Source organism: Lynx rufus, unplaced genomic scaffold, assembly GCF_022079265.1.
Source record: "Lynx rufus isolate CCGP_SWC_20201006 ecotype Redwood Valley unplaced genomic scaffold, mLynRuf1.p SCAF_5, whole genome shotgun sequence".
NCBI lineage: Eukaryota > Metazoa > Chordata > Mammalia > Carnivora > Felidae > Lynx > Lynx rufus.
Genome location: NW_025814867.1, coordinates 155,855,956 through 155,877,315, shown reverse-complemented (window position 1 = coordinate 155,877,315; position 21,360 = coordinate 155,855,956). Strand labels below are relative to the sequence as shown.

At 57.5% G+C, this 21,360-nt stretch overlaps 1 protein-coding gene across 2 annotated transcripts in view; it reads right to left on the bottom strand.

Annotated features, from left to right (window-relative positions):
* Positions 1–21,360, bottom strand: part of PDE9A (phosphodiesterase 9A) — a 90,837-nt gene that overhangs the window by 52,159 nt on the left and 17,318 nt on the right. The window contains exons 1-4 of one of the 2 annotated variants that reach the window (XM_047099464.1): positions 15,261–16,366; positions 10,118–10,188; positions 8,428–8,505; positions 4,143–4,186 (exon numbers count right to left, since the gene is read on the bottom strand). In XM_047099464.1, the coding sequence (XP_046955420.1) occupies positions 4,143–4,186; positions 8,428–8,505; positions 10,118–10,152 (157 nt within the window). In that variant the 5' untranslated portion in view covers positions 10,153–10,188; positions 15,261–16,366. Of the gene's footprint in view, positions 1–4,142; positions 4,187–8,427; positions 8,506–10,117; positions 10,189–15,260; positions 16,367–21,360 lie in introns of those variants that run through there. The other variant, XM_047099463.1, reaches the window with a different exon arrangement.

Here is a 21,360-nt window from a genome sequence, read left to right as displayed (position 1 = left end):
GTCTCTAAGATGAGAACAGAGCAAGAATATGCATTCTCACACCATGTGCTTCTCTCATATTAGATATCCCAGCAGGAGCAGCAAGGCAAGAAAGAGAAGTAAGAGAGACAAAAGACATCCAGGTCTGAAAGGAAGAAGCAATTCTCTATCTGCAGATGTAGACAGTCACAGGAAATCGACAAAAAGGTACTAAATCTACTGAATGAGCTTAGCTAAATCAATACACAAAACCAATTATATATTTTTTTTAATTGTTTTTTTTTTAATCTTTATATATTTTTGAGAGGGAGACAGCATGTGAGCAGGGGAGGAGCAGAGAGAGAAGGAGACACAGAATCCAAAGCAGGCTCCAGGCTCTGAGCTGTCAGCGCGGAGCCCGACGCAGGGCTCGAACTCACGAACTGCGAGATCATGACCTGAGCCGAAGCCGGACGCTCAACCGACTGAGCCACCCAGGCACTCCCAATTATATTTTTTATAAACAAAAAACTGCTGGGAATTGAAATAAAAACCCATTGACAGTAACATTAAAATATTAAATACTTAGTGATAAATTTATGAACACAGATTTAAGAACTTTACATTGACAACTATGTTATTGTGAAACATTAAAAGAAACCCAAATAAATCGAGAGATACCACATTCATGAATCAGAAGACTCAGCAATATAGACAATAACTCTTTTCAAATTGTTCTGTGTATTTAGTACAATTTCAAAGTCCCACTGAAAGAATTTTTTTTTTTTTTGCGTAGCAACTGACAGACTGATACTAAAATTTATTTGAAAATACAAGGAACCCGGAACAACAAAAGATGTCGTGATAGCTCGATGGGGGGAAAGGACTGTCTTTTCCACAAACGTTCTGGAACAAATGGATATCCATGCAGAGAGAATGAATCTCAGTCCTTTCCCGCCCCGCGTGAAGGTGGGCTAGACTGAGCGACATCCTTCCAAAGAGCAGAGTAAGGAAGGGGAAAACAGCAACTCGGCAGTGGGGAAGCCAGGGATTCAAAGGGATATCGTGGGTCCCCTCATTCTTTCCCCAGATCCATACCCTTGGGCTGATCTTGAAGAAAACCTCAGACAAACCCAGCCTGGGGGACATTCTATAGACTCTCCAAAGTGTCTGAGTCAGATGGCCCTCTCAGACGGGGCCAATGGAGAAGACCCAAGGGCCAGTGTGACACAGACGGGACCGTGGCTTGGATGCTGGACAGAAGACGGACATCCAGAGAAAAACTGGTGAAATCTGAATAAAGTGTGGGGTTTAGTTAATAAAAAAAAGTCACATTCATTATCAAGTCAAGGGCTCGATTGCTTTTTGTTTTAAAAAGGGAATTTTCCTTCTAGAAAAAGTTAGAACTCCTATTTTATTCTAACATCTACTATCAAGAGAATTGAATTAAGAGTTTTCAAAGAGCTACTGAAGCATTAAAAACATTTATTTTATTTTAAGTTTATTTATTTATTTTGAGAGAAAGAGTGCAAGTGGGGGAGGGGCAGAGAACGAGGGAGACAGAGAATCCCAAGCAGGCTCAGCATTATCAGCACAGAGCCCAGAGTGGGGCTTGAACTCATGAACTGAGAGATCATGACCTGAGCCGAAACCAAGAGTCAGACACTTAACGGACTGAACCACCCAGATGCCCCAAGCATTAAAAAAATGTAAAGCAATCAGTGCCCACATGTAAACGCTGTCACTTAAAAAATTTTTTTGAACTTTTTTTTTATTTTTGAGAGACAGAGCATGAGCCAGGGAGGGGCAGAGAGAGAGAGGGAGACACAGAATCCGAAGCAGGCTCCAGGCTCGGAGCTGTCAGCACAGAGCCCGATGCGGGGCTTGAACCCACGAACCGTGAGATCATGACCTCAGCCGAAGTCAGATGCTTAACTGACTGAGCCAACCGGGCACCTCTATCAATTTTTCCTTTGGTGGATGTGATTTTTTTTTTTTTTCAACGTTTATTTATTTTTGGGACAGAGAGAGACAGAGCATGAACGGGGGACGGGCAGAGAGAGAGGGAGACACAGAATCGGAAACAGGCTCCAGGCTCTGAGCCATCAGCCCAGAGCCCGACGCGGGGCTCGAACTCACGGACCGCGAGATCGTGACCTGGCTGAAGTCGGACGCTTAACCGACTGCGCCACCCAGGCGCCCCAAGTGGTGGATGTGATTTTTGGTGGCAAGTCTGAAAACTCTTCCCCTTAGATCCAGAAGATTTCCTGTTTTTTATTTTTTAAATGCTTATTTATTTTTGAGAGAGAAGGAGAGAGAAAGAGAGAGAACGAGCAAGGGAGGGGCAAAGAGAGAGAGACAGAATCCAAAGCAGGCTCCAGGCTCCGAGCTGTCAGCACAGAGCCCGACGCGGGGCTCGAACCCACAAACTGTGAAATCATGACCTGAGCTGAAGCCGGATGCTTAACCAACTGAGCTGCCCAGCACCCAGGTGTCCTGACAACTGTCACCTTAAAGATGAGACAAGGTGCAGACACATAAGTGCCTCATCCCGGCCAGCATGGGATGGGTGGCTTCAAAATTCTATTCTGTGGCCATCAAGCTTATAAAAATCAAAATTAAATTAACTTTACACTTTAAAAAGGAAAATAAACCTCGACTTCTGTCTCAGGCCATACACAAAAGTCACCTTGCAAGGGATCACAGCCCTAACGGGACAAACTAAAAATACAAAACCTTCGGAAGAGAGAACGGCAGAAAACCTCACAGGTAGGGGACGAACGAGGATTTCTCGGGTAGGGTACCGAAAAGCACAAACCATAAAAAGATCAAAATTGATAATCCGGGCCGAATCAGAATGGAACACTTCTCCTCATTGAAAGATACGGCTAAGAAAACGAAGGAGCGAGTTGCAGGCTGGGAGAAAATATTTATGATACGGGTCTGCCTAAGGGTGTGGGTCTCCAATAAATCAGGGACACTCACTATTCAATAATAAGGAAAGCAGTCACCTACCACGACGGATCATGAGAGAAGATTTATGACCGGTTAGTAAATACATTCGCCATCATTAGTCACTGGGGAAGCATAAAGTCCAACCACACGCAATATCACACCACACCCATTAGAATGATTAACTGACGACTCCGAGCGCGGCCGGGGACTGCTCACCCCTGGTGGGTGGGAGGGTCAGGCGGTGCCGCCACTTTGGAAAAACCGATGGGCAGGCTCTTCAGCGAATTACTTAACGCTACGACCTAGCGGTCCCGTTCGATCCGAGAGAAATGAAAACGTCCGTCCCCACGAAGGCATCCACCTGAATGCTCATGGCGGCCTTACCCTAAAAGCCCCCAGACTGGGAATAACCCGCTGTCCTTCAACAGATGGGTGGGGAACCACCCTGGGGTCCAGCCACACCAGGGAACACTACCCAGCGATACAAAGGAATGAACCACTGGGGCAGCTGACGCACACACAAGTCTCAAAGCCGTTAGGCCGAGTCAAAAAGCAGGAGGCATCCTATGTAATCTCTTTTATACAAAGCTCTCGAAAAGCTAAATCTACGGGGTCAGAAAGCAGGTGGGTTGCTGACAGAGGCCAGGGGTCATGGGCGGGGGTGGGGGGGGCGGTTAACTGGGAAGGGACACAAGAGAACCTTTTCGGGTGACGTAAATGTTCCGCGTCTTAGTTTTGGGAACGGTTACGAGGGGGTATGCATTTTTCAAAGCTCATCAAAATATACACTTAAATGGGAACATTGTATTCTGCATGAATCATACGTAAATACGAGAGAGAAAAGATCCAGAAGGAAATGGGATTTTACCACCATAACACCACTGACCGCACCCGGCGTCCTGGGGGCTGGGGGCTGGGGGCTGGGGGCCGCGGACGGCCCACGGTCTGACGTGCGGACTTGGCGGCTCTTGGGTCTGAGCGCGCAGGCCAGACTCCGCGCCCAGGAAGACAAGGGCAGACTGTCACCCAGGGTCTGCTAAGTCCGTGGGGACAGCCTGGGAGGGAGGCCCCCGAGGGGTCGTCAAGGGTGGAGCGTAAGACAGGGTTTCAGATTCTGTAACAGCACAGGGTTTACGTTCAAATGCTTACCTAATATATATTCAATCACAGGGGCAGCCTGGAGCCTTCTTTTTTTTCTCTTAATTTTAAAAATGATAGCAGGGCCTTACCAGACAGCTGCTTGATGGCCACCGGTCTCACTTTGTACGGGGTGCTGCAAGACAGAAGACAGTTCTCTGTGAGATGCCGTCCGAGGTGCTCCCAGCACGCCTGGTATGGGAGATAAGCACCCGGGAGAAATTGGAATCCAGCGGATTAGGGTTTTTTTCTGAAATTAGTTTCTCTGGCTGTTCTGAGCTTCCTTGTTCGGAAGAATTCCGAATACTTTAAACATATCATTTAAATGATGAACTTCCTCTCTGACGTTCACATGTGGTGAATTCAACAAATTTGGTGATCGGGACCACTGACGCTCGGGTGCGCGATCCCGCCGGGAAGCACGTCCGTGCCAGCACCTGACTCGCACAGGGAAGGCACTCTGCCCCTGGCCCGGTCCGAGCTCCCGACGGCCACATCTCCCAAGTGCACGAGGGCGGGTGGTGTCAGCCGCCCGGGTGAACACGCACGGGCATCTTGGTGACGCCATCCCCAGTCATCACGAGGCCCCGAGGGGATGGACACAGAAGGTTTGCCCCTGACACACCAGGACTTACAGCAAAGGACGGGGGGAGGGAAAGACGACTGAGCCAACAGAAAATAGTTCAAAAGCATAGGCAATAGCTCATAATAGTTTTTTAAAGAGGAACCTCAAGAGAGAGGCTGTTTGGGTTTTTGGTTTTGTGTTTTGTTTTTTGTTTTTTTAGCAAAATTGCAAAACCTCGTGACAGGGAGGCTGCAAGGACACAGGGAAGCAGGTGAAAAAGCATCACTGGGGGAGTATGAACGGTCACAGCCTTGGAAGGAGTCCTGGCAAGACCGGTTAACAGGCCCACGCATGATCCTTGATCTTGACAGGCCATCACGTGACCTTGACTCAGCGCAAGAATTTAGGAACAAACGTACCAGGTGAAACCTTACTAGCCCGTGGGGATATCGTCCCGTGTCCTGTGTTCAGGTCGTTACTCAATAAATTGTTCCCGGAGGGCTCACAGGTCAGGTACAGGTGACAAAGACAAAAATGCTCCTGTCCTCACGGAGGTAACGTTCCGCGTTCAAATACGCATTAGAGGGCCAGGTGTTCCTGCACTGCTTGAATGGTTAAGCTCTAGAAATTCTCTGGCCCCAGTCAACAGGGGGCTGAGGATGCACTAGAGGCGTCTGGACAATGCCCTGTGGCCAACAGGCCCCGAAGCAGGCCGTGCCGGGAGCACTGCGATGAAGCTGTGTTTGGGGCCAAGTCTCCTGGAAGGTGCACGGGGCTCGGCTGAGGGGCACCTGGAGCAGAGACCAGGCGTCTGTGCATCGCAAAGCCCGGAGGAGGGGTAGGAGAGTCCAAAGCAAAGGCTGGCTGGGAGCATCGAAAGAAGGCATTAAGGGGAAACGTATTTTGAAGGAAGACTCAGACGATTATGACATTTGCTTTGAAATGAGCCCAAAAGCATCGGCCTGAGGGCCACCGGGACCCCGCTTCTCATCAGTAGCCAGGTGGCCGGTCACGAGCCCTCGGGATCTGGAGAAGAGACCCTGGAAAGCTGACAATCATAGGAGCACCAGCACCAGCCCTGTCCCGCGAGACGGCTCCTGAGTCTGAGGCTGGGGAAGCAAGCAGGCGACGAGCGGCTGCGAATGTCTTCAGAAGTGGAAGACGCTGGAGAGACAGCCTGACCACATGCACGGCCTACTTGGCCACTGTTTGCTGGAAAGAAACAAGATGCCAGCACTTTCCCAGAGAGGAAACCCTGTGTCTGGTGGACACAGTTTTCTGGTGAGCACCGACCTGGGGTCAAGGGCAGTTTCTTACGTTTTCCACACTCTATACCAGTGGCTCTCCCCCAGGGCTGTATACTGGCATCACCTGGTGAGACTGAAAAAAATCCCTCAAAAATTCACATTTACTGGGCGGGTCCTAGCGGGGTCTGGGCCTCAGGGCCTTTGTGATGCTCTCTGGTGGTTTTGATCGGCGGGAGGGCTGCAAGTCACTGGGTTAGCGGCACTGGACCCCCAGGCAACTAGAGAAGTGGCCTGGAGAGACCTGGGGCAGGCGGGGTCTGGGGGCCGCTGGGATGTGACCTGGGAAGTGGCATCCACCCAGCATCGCCACCACCACCTGGGAGCCGAGAGAACACCAAATTCTGGGGCCCCAGCCCAGATCCAGAGTGTGAGGACCTGAGGCGTGGGCAGGGAGGGGAGGGAGGACGGGAAGTCTCCTGTGCAGCTGGGTGGGGGGCTGTGCGCACCCCACAGGGTGCTCACAGGGTGACCTGTGAGCAGAACGGGTAGCTCTGGAAAGAAAATGCCAGAGAGCACAGAAACCCGGGCTTCTTAAGTTCGGCTCCTCTGGTGTTTCAGGCAGCGGGTCTCTGCATGGAAGCCACCCCGCGCATAGTAGGGCCATCCTGCGCACAGTAGGTCTGTCCTGTGCATACTAGGACCATCCTGTGCACAGTGGGACCATCCTGCGCGCAGTGGGACCATCCACACAGTGGGACTGTCCCGTGCACAGTGGGACCGTCCTGCACACAGTGGGACCATCCTGAGCATGGTAGGGCCATCCTGCACACAGTGGGATGGGTAGCAGCAGCCCTACTCTCCGCCCACCGCCCCAGTTGTGACAGCCACGGTGTCTCCAGACACCGCCCAGTGTCCCCAGGGGAACAACGCCTCCCCTGCCGAGAGCCACTGGTGCAGAATAAAGTACAAAGGAGACATTCGGAAGCCACAAAGTACAGACAGACAAGCTACGGACAAACCGCTGTTGAGGAGAAATGCCGTTTCGCTCAGAGACCAGCTTGTGCTGGTTTGAGTGGAACGCCTCCCCCCCCCCCACCCCAAGGTCAGTTTAGTCTGTGGACGTCGGGGGTGACAGGTCGCTCAAGACTCAGCTCCTGAAGCGCGATCTGGCCGAGCGTGTGCCGTGATGTACGGGACTCACGCTGGAGTCTTTGGGGAGCAGGTTCGCACCGCTCTTTCTGGGGAGCCCGCGGCTGGCAATCGGAGCCCGAGGGTGTGGGGCAGAAGCTCCCAACGGACGGAATTTGGGAAGACCGATGGGCACGGTGGAGGGGAGGCCTGGCGGAGGCAACTGGGTGCGTGGAGAAGGACAGCGCCCACCACGGCTCACCGGGCCTGAGAGACGGTGTGGCTACGAGGACGGTCGAGGACTTTGTGCCTCCCAGCGGCTTTGTGTGGCTCCTTGCACTGAAGCCTTCAGTTGTGCGGGGGAGGGTCTGCACCCTGGGCAGGGCCTGGGGGACCCGGCACCCAGCCCGGGGCACCTCTGGGTGCTCAGGTGTGCACACACTTTGGGTGGGGGGATCCTTCTGGGGGCCTCCAGTGAGGGTCTCAGACCACCCCATCACACGGAGCCCAAATGTTTCCAACTGTCACTAAGCACCGTGGGCCCTCCAGCTGCTGGGGCACGAGTGGGGCCCGCCTGGGGCATGCTTTCTCCTTCAGGTTGGGAATGGCCGGCAGGGCTCAGTCATCAGGTGGGACAGCCCAATGGCCGGAGTGACAAATGTCCCTCGGAGCAGATGTTCAGTGGGAAGCAGGAGCGGGAGAGGGGCTGCGGGGGGGGGGGGTCTCGAGGGGCGTCCCCCGTGGACCCTGCTCGCCCACCTTGCCCAGGCGCAGACATAGAGCGGAGGCCCGGGGACTCGGTAGGTGGCTGGGCCAGGGGGCTGCTCAGGGAGGGGAGGGGCCCCTGCCCAGAGGCTTTGTCCTTCTTCCCGCGATACTGCAGGCTTGGCCGATTTTATGAATGTTCATGTTTGCAAATGTCCCTTTCACTTTCCAGGTCTCCCGAAACCGCTCCTCAGGCCCCCAGGCCCCCCCCCCCCCCACCTCCTGTGCACACTGGTCTGGGCAGGCAGCACCGGGCCACCACCAGATCTTGCTCCAGTGTGAACGCAACACCCCCGGGGCTGTGGTCAGGGAACCTTCTGGAGGCAGACAGTGGGGCCGTCAGCGCAGGGCCCCGGGACCTGGCTTCACTGCTCCTCGCCTGCCTTCTGTGCCTCAGTTTCCCCATCCGTGGCTCCTCAGAGGACTCTTGTTGAGAGCGAGCCCTCCTGAGCACTGTTGCAAATGTGACTGTCTTGGGGAGGGACTGGTCTGCAAAGGAACAAGCCTCCCTCGCCCCCCCCCCCCCGCCTCTACCCCATCTTTGGCTTAAATTCGGATTTTCCTACAGCAGCAAATTGCAAGGACAACCTAGAGCCCCTCCCGCGCGTGTAGAGAAGCGTCAGAGACGCCCCAAGAACCCCGAGCTGCCGAGGCCGGCCGGCTGCTGCTTACCGTTCTGAATTGGCAGGCATGGTGGGGTCGATGGACACCATGGCGTCATCCGCGGTCAGCAGGGAGATGGTTGTGTTCCTGGAAGATACACCGCGTCAGCGTCCCCACGCGCAAAAGGGCAACAGGGGTCCCGGGGCCAGCCCGGCTCGCAGACACGACACTTGCGTTTGTAACACACAAGTGGCCATGCGTAATTCCAAGTGGGGTTCACCTTGTCCTTTTTTAAGTAACTTAAAATAATTTTTGTTAAAGTTTATTTTGAGAGAGAGAGAGAGTGAGCACAAGGTGGGGAGGAACAGAGAGAATCCCAAGCAGGCTCCGCACTGTCTGCGCAGAGCCCAACACGGGGCTCCGTCGCACAAACCGTGAGATCGTGACCTGAGCCAAAATCAAGAGTCAGCTGCTTAACCGACCGAGCCACCCAGCTGCCCCCATTTTTAAGTAATTTAAAATGGCAATCGGAGGAAGTCTAGGTTACGGAGTCGGGAGATCAAGGAGACGGCAGCGAGACAGCAAGGAGCGTTTATGTCGGCCAACGACGAGTTCGGTTTGCTCCCCGACCGCACTGTGGGGGCCCGTGTAAGCGGGGCACGCTCTCCTACGAAGCAGTTTCGAGTGGGTGAGCTGAATCTTCCCCCGACCTCTCGCCCTTGGGGTCTCGCCTAAGCCGTGTGGCCTTGACCATGTTATTTAAGCTTCTCTGCCCTTCTGTGGCGTGCACGGGGTTGTGGGGGGTGATACCCAGATCCCGGGTTGTTCTCAAGAATTATACACGTGTATTGTTCAGCACAATGGTCAGGGAAAGATGCCCGGGACCGCGGGCCGGTTTTGCAGCTACAAACTGCCATTCGTTGTCATTCCAGGCACGCAATTTCCTCCCCTGTCTGTGAGACGCTCCTGGTGTTCCGTCCCGGCCCTTGACCGGGGCCACAGCTCTGGAGTGAGATGCCACGCCACGGCCACTCCTGACCACTCTTTACGATCGGAAAGTTAGGAGAGAGGGGCGCCTGGGTGGCTCAGCCGGCTGAGCGTCCGACTTCGGCTCAGGTCACGATCTCACCGTTCATGAGCCCGAGCCCCACGTTGGGCTCGTTGCTGTCCGACTGTCAGAGCAAAGCCCGCCTCGGATCCTGTGTCCCCCTCTCTCTGCCCTTCTCCCGCTTGCGCTCTCCCCCCAAATAAATAAATATTAAAAAAAAAAGTCAGGAGAAAGACTGCACTCAGACTGTTGATCGGGGGAAATAGCTCTTCTGGAATTGTGATGATTCTGGGAGGGAGTCACTGGCCTTTTCAACTACTCTCAACCCATCTTCCCAAATGTCGCCCCGTGGCTACCAGACCCCGTCCCGAGATGGAAAAATCTCACCTGTGTTAAAGCCAAAACACAACCACCCTCCCTTGGCCTTTCTTTGAAAGCAAATAAATAAAAGGAAAAAAACCCCTCGGAAGACGGTGGTTTCTGCCTAATTCTGCCCAGCGGTTTCCTCCATGAACGCAGGCCGTGGCCCAGGCCCGCGGGGTCTCATTCACCGATCCGAAAGGGCTCCCACGTGTGAACCGAGCCCACCGGGCCCTGGTGCACCTGTGGTCCTCAGCCTTGGCAGCTCGCCCTTCCTTCCCAGGCGCCTTCCCCTCAAGGTGCGCTGGCCTGGCGAGGCCTGGCCGGCAGTGGGGCGTCCGGATCACTCACCGAGGCAGGCCGGTGGCAATGCAGAACAGATCCATGATGTCACTGGAGTTGCAGTATTTGCTGAAAACCACCTGTAAGACACAAGCAACAGGGAGGTGACGGGCGGGCGGGGCGGGGTGCCGGTTTCCATGGCGACGCCAGGTGCCTCCAGCCCTGCCTCCCGCCCAGCCTGCAGGTTCACGGTAAAAAGAGACAATAGAACTGTGGGCACGGGAATGCTGTAAGAATGTGTGTTCATTCAGCCCATCCACGCGGACCGTGAAAACTTCAGTTTTTCTTTGTGTCTTGGAAAATGTCGCGAGAGGTAAAGCTCTCACCCGTGGCGCACACCTGCGGGTGACGCTCACCATCAGTGACGTCTGACGCACAGGCTGACCCCCTCGGTTTCGTGACACGGCATTGCGGGGAGTCTCCAATGACTCCTGGAGACCGTTATGGAAAAAAGTTTGTTAAAGGCGATTAACTTAAATAAAAAAAAAGGCTGCCCTTGTGGACTTCGGGGGGCTGAGGCTGTAGGACTAAATCCAAGGGGGCATCACCACGGGAAAAGCCAAAGCGAACCGGCCAACCAGTGGTCTCCACAGCAAAACACGTAGCACGCAGGCAGGTGCACAGCGCCCGGGGGGTCCCGCCCCGGGAACGGGGGGGGGGGGGAAACACGTTTGCATCAGCGTCTTCTGTCCAAGGGGTCCCGACTGTGAGTCTCTGCTCTGAATCCCTCCCCGGGAGCGGCCGATCTCCGTGGCTGACGGGGTGTGGACAGTCCACGGCAAAGCCCCCGTCTCCACCCACTGGACGTTTTCCTTCCACATTGTCCCTGGCTGACCGCCCCTCCCCTCGTCCCTGCGTGGCGAGAAGCAGCCCTGGGATGGGTGGGCATCTTCCGGTGCCCAGAGCACCACTTTCTCTTCTAAGACCCTCTGGGCCTCTCTTTACAGGACGCAGTGAATACTCTCCCCCGTGCACCTCGCCTTTCTGTGACCAATGCCACTCGCCGTGCGCTGCTGGCCTGGCCACGCTGAGGCCCAGCCAGCGCGCCCTCTCCCCGCCGGCCTATCTGCACCCGCAGTCACGGCGCTGGTGGCCCGCCCCGCGCTGGTGGCCGCCGCCCTGGCTCAGCCTGGCGACCTGCAGTGGCCCCTGCACTGTCCCCGCTCCTGGTCCTGCCCCAGCTCCCAGCCTTGGGACTCGGACACGGCCGTGCCACTCTCCTGTGCAGCAGGGACTCTGGCTGCCCGTGTGGCCGCGTCCTAGCTGGCTGCGGGGGGGTTCCGGCCTGGGGCCTCGCCGGGGGCCGCCCCCGCTTCGCTCCAGGCCGTGGCGCCCCTCCCCGGGCCCTCCGATCGGCGCCACCCCTGCTTTCTGGATGCCCCTCCCCCCACTGCTGGCTGCATTACGAAGCCTCCCCGCCCCCTGGAGAGGAGCCTCGCCTTTATCTGACGTGTGCCAGGCCCGCATTTTCACGACGGCGCATCCCCAGTGACCCCAGCGCAGGCCCGAGCGCCACAGTCTATGCCTCGGCTTTTCTGGCCGTGCCGTGAGCGGGCAGGGCCGGCAGGGCTGGGTCTGGGGTCCTGGCGATTCGCCCACCGGCACAGCACCACTTCTGACGTTCTCGTCCTGAACCTCTGTGAGGTTGACCGGGGGCTTTCTTCCAGGCCCCCGTGAAGGGCAGGGGTGCACAAAGGAGGCAGGCGAGGGCGTTCGCAGAGGGGAACGGAGAGTCACTTCTCCCCCCGGCCCTGCTGACGAGATGTTCCTCCAAGGGTGTGTTCGGCGGAAGAACGCCGATGTCTGGGCCCCGGCACGAGGATTCTGGGGCAGAGGGTCTGGGCTGGGCCCCGGGAACCGCGGGTTAGGAGCCGGGGGTCTCCCGGCTGCCGTGAGCCCCGCGCTCCTCCCTCCCTGCCTGACCGCAGCAAGGTCCCTCCCAGAGGCCTGGATGGGCTGGGTGGGCTGCCTCAGACCAGGAGAAGGGGCACCCGTGTCGTCGTCAGGCAGATGCGACTCCTTCATAGAGGTCGCCGCCCACGCGGCTCATGTGCACGGCGGCTCCCCACGGCGGGTCGGGGCCCTGTGCCAGCCTGCAGCGTTCACAGGCAGGGGCGGTCTCCGAGATTCTCTCCAGCTTCTTCTGGAAAGCCAGCTTCCGCCGTGGGCTCCTGGAGGCTGGACCGAGGAGGGGCGTGGACAGCAGTGTCCCCGAAGATGCAGGAACGCAGCCCGTTGAGACGGGGAGGGCTCCTCTGACCCTGCCCAGCACAGCCGGCCCGCGGGCGGGGATTTCCTGTTGCAGCGGTTGGGGTGACAGCGTGGGAACCGGGGCGCCTGGGGGACGCTGACGCGCTGCCTCTGACCTCTCCGACCCTGGGCAAGCTTCTCTGCGCTTCAAGTTTCTCTTCTGTGGGAACGGGCAGAACTGGGCAGAGTCACGTCTATGCCGTGTCTCTGCATCAGCCAGACGCCAGGCTGTGATTCCGCCCGGAAGGGCCACCTCGGAGCCCCAGAGAACGGGACGAAAACTACCTCCACGCCAAGGGGCAGACTCCCGGGGACGGGCTTCTGACGGCCTCGCTCAGACAGCGTTCAGACCGTGACTCTTTTTAGCTGGACTTTTTAGACTCTTTTTAGCTTCATGGGCTCACTCAGCCCACAATCGGTGGACGGGAACGCGGTCCAGGGGGGCGTGTCCTGTGCTTGTCCGCAGAGGCTTCACCGGCATCTAAGTGCCGCCTGTGGCCGCTGGAAGAGAGACACTGTCCTGCTCGCCCGCCCGGCCTCGGGACAGCTAATAACAGAAGCTTGAAAAAATGCACGTATGGGGTCTCCCGCTGAGACGAGGTCAGGCAGGCTCACGAGGCGCCCCGGCCCGCCTGCTGCCCCGTGGAAGCTACCCGGCCACACCGAGCGAGGCCAGCCTCGCTCCAGACCCAGAATAACCCCCCGTCGAGGTGATTTTTGACAACAGGCCAGGAGGCCGGAAGGAAATCCGGGGTAAACAAAACAGATGACGCTGGGTGTCTCCACTGGAAGGTCACGCCGCGTCCACTTGTGATTCTGTTTCAAGATTACCGCACGCAAGGGGCGCCTGGGCGGCTCAGTGGGCTAAGCGTCCGACTCGGGCTCAGGTCGTGATCTCACGGTTCGTGAGTTCGAGCCCCGCATCGGGCTTTGTGCTGACAGCTCAGAGCCTGGAGCCTGCTTCCGATTCTGGGTCTCCCTCTCTCTGCCCCTCCCCAACTCACGCTCTGTCCTTCCCTCAAAAATAAATAAACATTAAAAAAAAAAAAAGATTACCGCACGCAGGCGTATGGTCCTTGGATTTCCCTTTTGTGCTGGTTGTGACTTCTTAGTCCCCCCCTTCAGCTAATGACGTCTTGGATGTGGGGCCGTCTTACATGTGTGCGAGAGCCAGGCTTTCCCCTGACCGAATACGCCATGAGCAGGTGAGAGGCTGGGGCACAGCGACGGGCGTGCCTGATGGTGGCAGGGCTGGGACGGGGGTTCTTCGCTGGTGGCAGGAGAGGCTCCCCAGCCGAGGTCAGGTGCTCCTGGCTGTGGGAGACGCTTGTTTGGCTCGGGAGACTGCCCCCCCCCTCCCCGGGCAGCCTTGCCAGGGGGCCCCGTGGCTTTTGGTTCCCGCGCCGAATCATTCTGCAAATCCTTTCCCTTTTGTGCAGCCAAGAAAGAGTGCTGGAACCAGGAAATGTAAACGGGAGATGTACGGGGAGCAAGCCCGCAGAAAAACACAGATTTCGTATTTCCATCCGGCTTGAGGCAGCGACCGACGCTCGTAAGTAGACCCTTTCACGCGGTTTGACTGGCAGCACCGTGATATTAGAGCGAGACACGAGAAACACACGAGGACCCATCCCTCGCCTGCTGGGTGCTAATCTTCTTGTTCAGCTGGGGCCCGTGATGCCAGCGGGAGCTTCCGTGTCTAGAACCTTCCTGCTGCCGCATAACCGATGAGGGGCACGGGGGCCACAAGCCCAGCCCCATGCCGGGATCAAAGCCAAAGAGGCCCCCTCAGGCCCCGCCAGCCAGTGGCGGTCGGAACGCGTCCAGGGCCGCCCCGCCCCGTGCACACACCTGGCCGCAGCACCTAGACTCCCAGGTCGTGGGTGTCATTCGGTGCCTGCATTCACACCAGCCTCCTTCCAGCGACAGGGCAGGGCAGGGCAGGGCTTGTCCCCACCGGCTCCTCTCTCGCCCTCCCCACCCCTCACCGGGAAGACGGTAACCTTGGAGCCTCGGTTTGCCATTCTGCAAAGGGCACCCATCGCATCAGGCGCACCTGCTCTCGGGTCCGTGAGGAGCGACACGGGAGGGCGGGTGGCTGAAGGCATCGTTCGGACACCGTGTTTCCACACAACCCCAACGCCAGCCGTCTCCACTGCGCACGGACCTCACGGGTCCTGGTGGCTCTGGAATCCCGCACTTCTGGGTGCCGGTCTCCCGGGGGCTCCGGGTTGCCAAACGCACCGGAGGACCTCCCGCTCCATTTTGTTCGGCACCCAGTTTTGTTTTCGTAGGACTTCAAATTTACAGCCTGTGGGACTTCCAGGGCTTGAAGAAGGAACATCTAACCCAGTTCTCTGCTTCACTGTTTCTTGGGGAGGGAGCAACGCTTGACTCCAGAAAGGCAAAGACGGAAGCAGGGGTTGGGAGGGGGATCCCCAAGCTCACAGCAGGACGGTCCTGCTGCTTTGTGGCACTGATCAACAGTCGGTCAGGACGAGGAAGAGAGGCAGGTGTCACTGGAGCCCAGGTTGACTGGACTTTCTGGCTCAGCTCACAGTTGGGACCAGCCTTGACCCATTCCTATCAGGCCGCCCAGGGCTGAGACCCGGGGCTCTGGCCAGGTTGGCTGAGCGGGGCTCCTTCTCGACAGGCGTCCTCCGGGACTGTCCTTACAGGTGGGGACTCAGGTTCAAGGCGCAGGGACGGCAGTGGCCAATGCATACCAGTCAGAGCGCAGGGCATCTCCACCCGCTAGCTGCCCAGCACATTTCCTGCAGCCCCAGATCGGGACCCGCCCGTACACACCTCCTCACATCCGTCCACCGCGAACCCTGAGCTTCCTGAACTGACATAACCCCACTTCTGTTTCCAAGTATCAAAAGCACCTCGACCGACGTACTTAGAGGAGCAGGGCTGGTGGCTGCAGAGAGGGTGGCCATCGGCCACCAAACCCGCGTCCGGGTGGTCTGCGGCTTACAGACACAGGATGGGCCGGTTCTAGAGGACGGGGTGTGGCTTCTCTCTGATTCTGGGTCCAGAGGCCTCTTCCCGGAATGTGATTCTGTTCACGGAGGGCCCTGGTCTGTGTTTTCCCCGCTCTCCCCGGACTCCCCTTTCAGAGGCTCGTGGAGGGAGCGTGCGGGGAGGGCCCCTCGAGGTTCCGGCTTCCGGCCACACACTGCGCTGCTGCCCTGCCAAAGGCAGGGGGCTGGACGGGGTCTCCGGGCCACAGCGCCAGCTCCAGGCAAACGAGTTCCCCGCTACAACGCTAGGCGGGTGAAGATTTGATCGTGGCTGAACCGCGGCTCCCGGAGGGCACTCTGTGTGTGGTCTGCCTGCAAACCCACGCGCAGGACAGCGCTGTTCCCAAGTCCCCTCCGGGAGCTTTCAACCAGGACCTTCCACGGAGCGATGAAGCTGTGTATCCGGCAGGAAGCGCGCGGTGAGGATGTGGGCGGGCATCCCGCGAGGAGAGGAGACCCCAGTGACAGTGATGAGCCGCCTGGGATGTTCCGGAGCAGAAACAGGATTTCGACGGGTACACTGACTGGGAAACAGGACGCGGGCCAGCAGTGACACGGGGACGGGGTGCGGTGGGGGCTCCAGGCTTCGGCGAGACCAGCACAGGTGATGAGGCGTTCACCCACAGATGGGGGGGGGCGCCCGGATCTTTTCCAGAAGGTTCTTTCCCCTACTCAGAGGGCCTGGCGGTTTGGGCTTCCTCATCCTCGGCCAGTGGCAAGCTGCCAGGGCTCCTTCGTGTCCCCCTCCCGTTTCCGGCTGTCACCTCTCACCCGGACCGCTCCTGCGTCACCACACCTGGCTCCGAGAACCTGAGAGGTGTGGTGTTACGCCCAACAGTATGGAGGGACTGGCCTGGCGAGACACCTTTGGTGGCCAAGTCTTCAACTCGGCGGCAGTGTGCATGGCGCGGGCAGCGGCCAGGCTGTGACTCACAGGCTTTACGAAGCTCCTACCCCAGCGGAGGGAGGCGGTGGCTGGTGTGCGCCCCGGTCCCCGCGCGTCCCCACCCCTCCCCGGGCTCCCGGCCCGGCCCCTGCTTCCACGTCCACCCCAGCCCTGACCACGGGTGGCCGTGGCCGCCACACCGTCCGTGTCTCGCTCTGCTGTGCCCAGAGCCTGGGGCGGGTCCAGCGGGTGGCGGACGCTCAGGAAATGCCGGATGCCCGTGGCGGGGGGGGGGGGGGGTGCTGCATCCCACGTTGGCCAGATAACGGGGACCGTTGAAGGATGTGTCATGCCTCATGACACATTCACGTGCGATTCACAGACAAAGCAATGTTTGAGGAAAGCTGGTCTTAATGTCCACCATCTGTTCTCCTTTTGTTCCCACTTTCCCCTCGGGTAAGGACGATGACAAAGCGTGGGGGGTGCACAGCCCCGGGCTGGGCCCCGCGGTCCCGGTGCCCGGAACCAGCCCAGCTGCCCCGGGAGGGCCGCAGGGCGGGTGGGCGCTTGTGCTCCGGAGGGGGCAGGTGCGCAGAAGCGGGCTGACGGCGTCTTCGTGGCCTTCACACACGTGACTTGTGGCGTCCTGCCCGCGGGCCTTGCTCTGCCAGCTGTGGCTGGCACCGTCTCCGAGGAAGTGACCCCCTCTTGGGAGCCGTCGGGCGCTCGGGCAGGTAGGAGAGCCGGGAGAGCAGGGAGCCGTCGGGCGCTCGGGCAGGAGGAGTACGAGAGCCGCCGAGGGCTCAGGCCTGTGGGTGCCCCCCCAAGCCCCGCGCCGCGCCCTTCCGGGTGTCCCGCACCCCAGCGCCCCCCCAGGCCCTGCACCCTGTCCTTCCAGATCTCCCGCACCCTCTCCTTCCGGGTCTCCCACACCCGCTCGGGGAGGCGGGGGCCCGGCCGAGGCGCTTCCCCGCAGCTGCTGAGAACGACTCTTGCTGGGTTTGTCACATTCTCGGGTGGACTGGCACGAAGTCAGTGACCACTAGAAGCTGGGTTTCCTGCGCAGATATCTGTGGTTTTGCATTACGAAATGCTCCCCATCCGGACAAGTAGGATGACCAAGTGGCTGCGTGGGTTTGGGCTGAGTTTTGCAGCCTGGGAAAGACGGCGACCGCCACTATCGCAGAAGAAAAGTTCAGTCTGCGGATGTCGGGAGGGGACTAGGGACCGGGCAGGGTGGGGGTGGCGGGGGTGGCCTCCCGAAGGAGCTGAGCGTCCCCGGGGATCTCCTCCGCGAGGCCGGCCACCATCTCGATGGGGGCGCAGGCAGTCTCACGAAGCTGGCGAACCAGACGGCGTTAGTCGCCTTTCAAAGTCACGGAAAACGTCCCCGGAACCCCTGAAAATCATCAAAAAACTCTCGGTGTCAGATATGTGGTGCTTTCGGGGTTGGCTGTTGTAAAACATGCAATCACGTTCATTGTCTTGCTGTTCCCGTGTATGGCGCCTGTGAAATTTTTTACTCAATTGCCTTAGCAACAGTTTTCACAGAGCTGCTTAGAACCTGGGGGTAACGAATCGCAGGCAAAACTGTCCTCATTACGATTCTCCTGCAGTGTTGCCCCCCGAGGGATTTTACAGGCTTCCGCTGAGGATACTGAGCCACGACACCACATTGCTGGGGTCCCAGCATAGGGGGGGAAGACGCTTTCCTCTTCCACCAAGTCCCCCTTCCCGCGGAGCAACGGGTGAGCTCTGCTTCTCCACACAGGGAATGTTCTGTGTGGCCTCCTCTGGTTAATCAGAACTGGATGGATGCTTCCGGGACGCTCGCTTCTGGCCCCCCCCCCCCCAACTCCTCCTCGCTCTGTTCACACTGGCTGTTGATCTCAGCCCCCCGGGGCATTTTAAATCTCAGTGTTAACTTGTATTTACTCTTGTAATTGATGATGATGTTCATTAATTATAAATGTCCCGCTGACATGAGAAATCTGTACTCCACCAAAACAACGGTACGGACTTCTAAAAATAGCCATATCGGCCTCCAAGAAAATAGGAGGAAATAACCAAATTGACAATGGTGAAACAGTGGTAGACGGCCCAAATCTGGAAGCGACGAACGCGCCCTTCAACGGGTGAACGCCAGCACGCTGGGGTCTGTCCACACCACGGAACACCGCTTAGCAAGAAACAGAAACAAATTATCGGTCCGCACAACGACCGGATGAATCCGGAGGGATTCGTGCCAAGTGAGTAAAAGCCAATCCCCGAAGGTTCCATACCGTGTGATTCCATTCAGATGACACTCCGGAGATGACAAAACTTTAGACACGGAGAACAGATTAGCGTCAGCCAGGAGTTGGGGACTGGGTGGGTGGCGGCAGGAGAGGGGAGGATGGGGGGGTGGGGTCTCAAAAGGGGTGATCGGGGGGGTGGCAATGAGAATCTGTACGTTTGACAAACACGTATACAACGCAATACGCACACGCGAACAAGCACGATAAAGCGGGCGAAATCTGAGTGAGGTGTTGGGTCAACTCAGCGTCCACGTCCTGGTTGTGACACTCCTATAATTTTGCAAGAAGTTGCCACGAGGGAAACTGGGTTTCCCTCTGTTTTTTTTTAAGTTTATTTCTTTATTTTGAGAAAGAGAGAGAGAGAGGGAGCAGGGGAGGGGCAGAGGGAGAGAGAGGGAGAGAGAGAATCTCGAGCAGGCACCGCACCGTCAGCACAGAGCCCGGTGCGGGGCTCGAACCCACGAACCGTGAGATCGTGACCTGAGCCGAAGTCGGACGCTTATCCGACTGAGCCACCCAGGCGCCCCTCTCTGTGTTCTCTGCTACAACTGTGTGTCTACCTATCAAGAGGTTTTGTGCGGTAGCTCTGGCCGGGGGTCGCGAGGGGGCGCCCTGTCCGGAATGTGCACCCACACGGCCCTGGCGGAAAGGGGTTTGGCAAACGCGTGCCCTCTGACCCAGAAAGCCGTTTCCAGGAACCGCTCTTAGGGAAACAATAACAGCGAACATAATAATAAGAGCATTTATAAAGTGCCCTTCCAACACCGTTCGGGCCCTTTTCACGAGTGAGCTCACGCCTACGGCGAGCCAAACCCCTGACCTGCGCGGCCGCTTTGCAAGCAAAGAGCCATGGCCGGGGAGGCTCCTCTCCTGTTATTTATTGCAGAGAAATGGGATTAGGAGAAATATCACATAAACGACGAAATGACTCCATTTGAGCTAGTCTCCAGCACGGAACATTATGTTGGCACTAAAATCATGTTTCTGAAGACGACTTCACGTTCTATCGGAAAGTACGGCTGACGTAATGCTGAGTGAAATGATCAGGGTAAAGAATTATGTAAATAAAAGAGAGCCACACACGCACACACACATGAGAACACAGCCTCGGGAGAGGTCCCGAAACGTCTGGTGGCACGATGGGTTCTTTTCTTTTTATATGCTCTGCGTTTTCCAAATATTCTACAGTGACTCTGCAGGGCTTTCACAAGCAAGAGTTATCTAGATCTGGAAGCTGAGGTTAGCAACTGATAACAGAAGTAGCTTTATGAACATTCCCCCCCGAGAGCACGTGCTGTACTGCATTTACATAGAATTCTTAGGAGACAAATAACGGCCTTTACCATTTTTTATTCGGAAAGAATATTCTTTGGCATTACGCCAAGCAGATGAGGAAATTAACCAGAGGACAAAACCCAGAATTTAAATAGCGCTCAGCAAGGAGTGTGGGAACCAGCGTGAGAGGGAGGCACCAGGGGAACATGGGGGGCAGGGTGCAGAGCCGGCGGCGGGTGGGGGGACCCAGAGAAGGCATTGGGGGGAGGGCAGAGCAAGAATCCAGGGCAGAGAACGAGGCCAGGTGCCTCCTGGGGCAGAATGAGGTGAGAAAGAAAACTGGGGCCTGGAGGGACCCCACGGGGCACTGGGACCCGGAGGAAACCCGAGTCGGGGAAACGGAAGGGGGAGGCCGGGGGGTGCTCCCGTCCCCAGCAGGTGCTGTGAGTGCTGGAGACGCAGCCAGGTGCTCCCCCACGGGCCGGAACTCCCTGTTAAAGAATTCCTAGGCTCCAGACCTTACTGGAACGCCCCTCAGACCCATGCATCTTCAGGGCCCTGCTGACCAGGGACCAGGAAGGGTGTGGAGGCCCGGGGCCTCCTGTTGAGGAAGCTGCAATGAGCAGGCTCAGGGGCCCTGCAGAGTCCAGACCAACAGATGGGCCGAGACCGGCTCAGGCCGGGAAGCGGCTGACTTCTGAAGGGCGCATTCTGGTTGACCAGAGCCGCCCTGGGGCACGGGGGCGCAGGACGGGGTCTTGGCAACCCCTGATTCAGATTTCCTTCCTTCCAGTAGATCGCCTCAAACTCCTTTAGATGTAATTACAAAGCAAACCTTCGGCTGTAATAACCCAAGTATCAACGATCTGAGGGGGGGACACGTTATCTTTGGGGTCAGGTCCGCTGGGTTGGCCCCCACGAGGCCGCCCCTGACCGCTGTCCTAAGGCCGAGTCCTGGCCCCCGAGTCACGGGGCCACACAGCCCTGCTCACGTCCGCAGGACAGTGTGGGCCAGGGTGCGCTCCTCAGGGAGTGTCTTGGGGGCCAGTAAATCTGGGGCCAGTGACGTTAACTGACGCTGAGGCCGTTAGCCGGTGGATGCCGCCCCGAGCTCCCGATTCTAACCCCAGTGCTCACGCAGGGACCCCCTCTGTTCCCATTCATTCTTTACTGCGTGCTATAGATGTGAACTCACAGGACAAATGGGTACTAACACATGTCACTTAACTTTATATAAGCTTCACATATTAGCATTGCGTGTAAAATTTTGTGTGTGTTGGGGGGGGACCAGATGGGTTGCTAGCACTGTGCAAATCACAGCACTAACTCTTTGGCCATCAGGGCAGAGTAAGTGGGTCTGGCCATGAGTAAGTCAGCTGGGTGAGCGGCTGCTCTCAGCTGGCTTGGTCTGAACCGGCAGGTCCTGGTTTGCCTGGAGCATAGGCCATTTTAGCTGTCTCACATCCCTTGGATTACCCCTGGCTGGACGCTGGTGTTGTGCACTGCTCCAGGCACGTG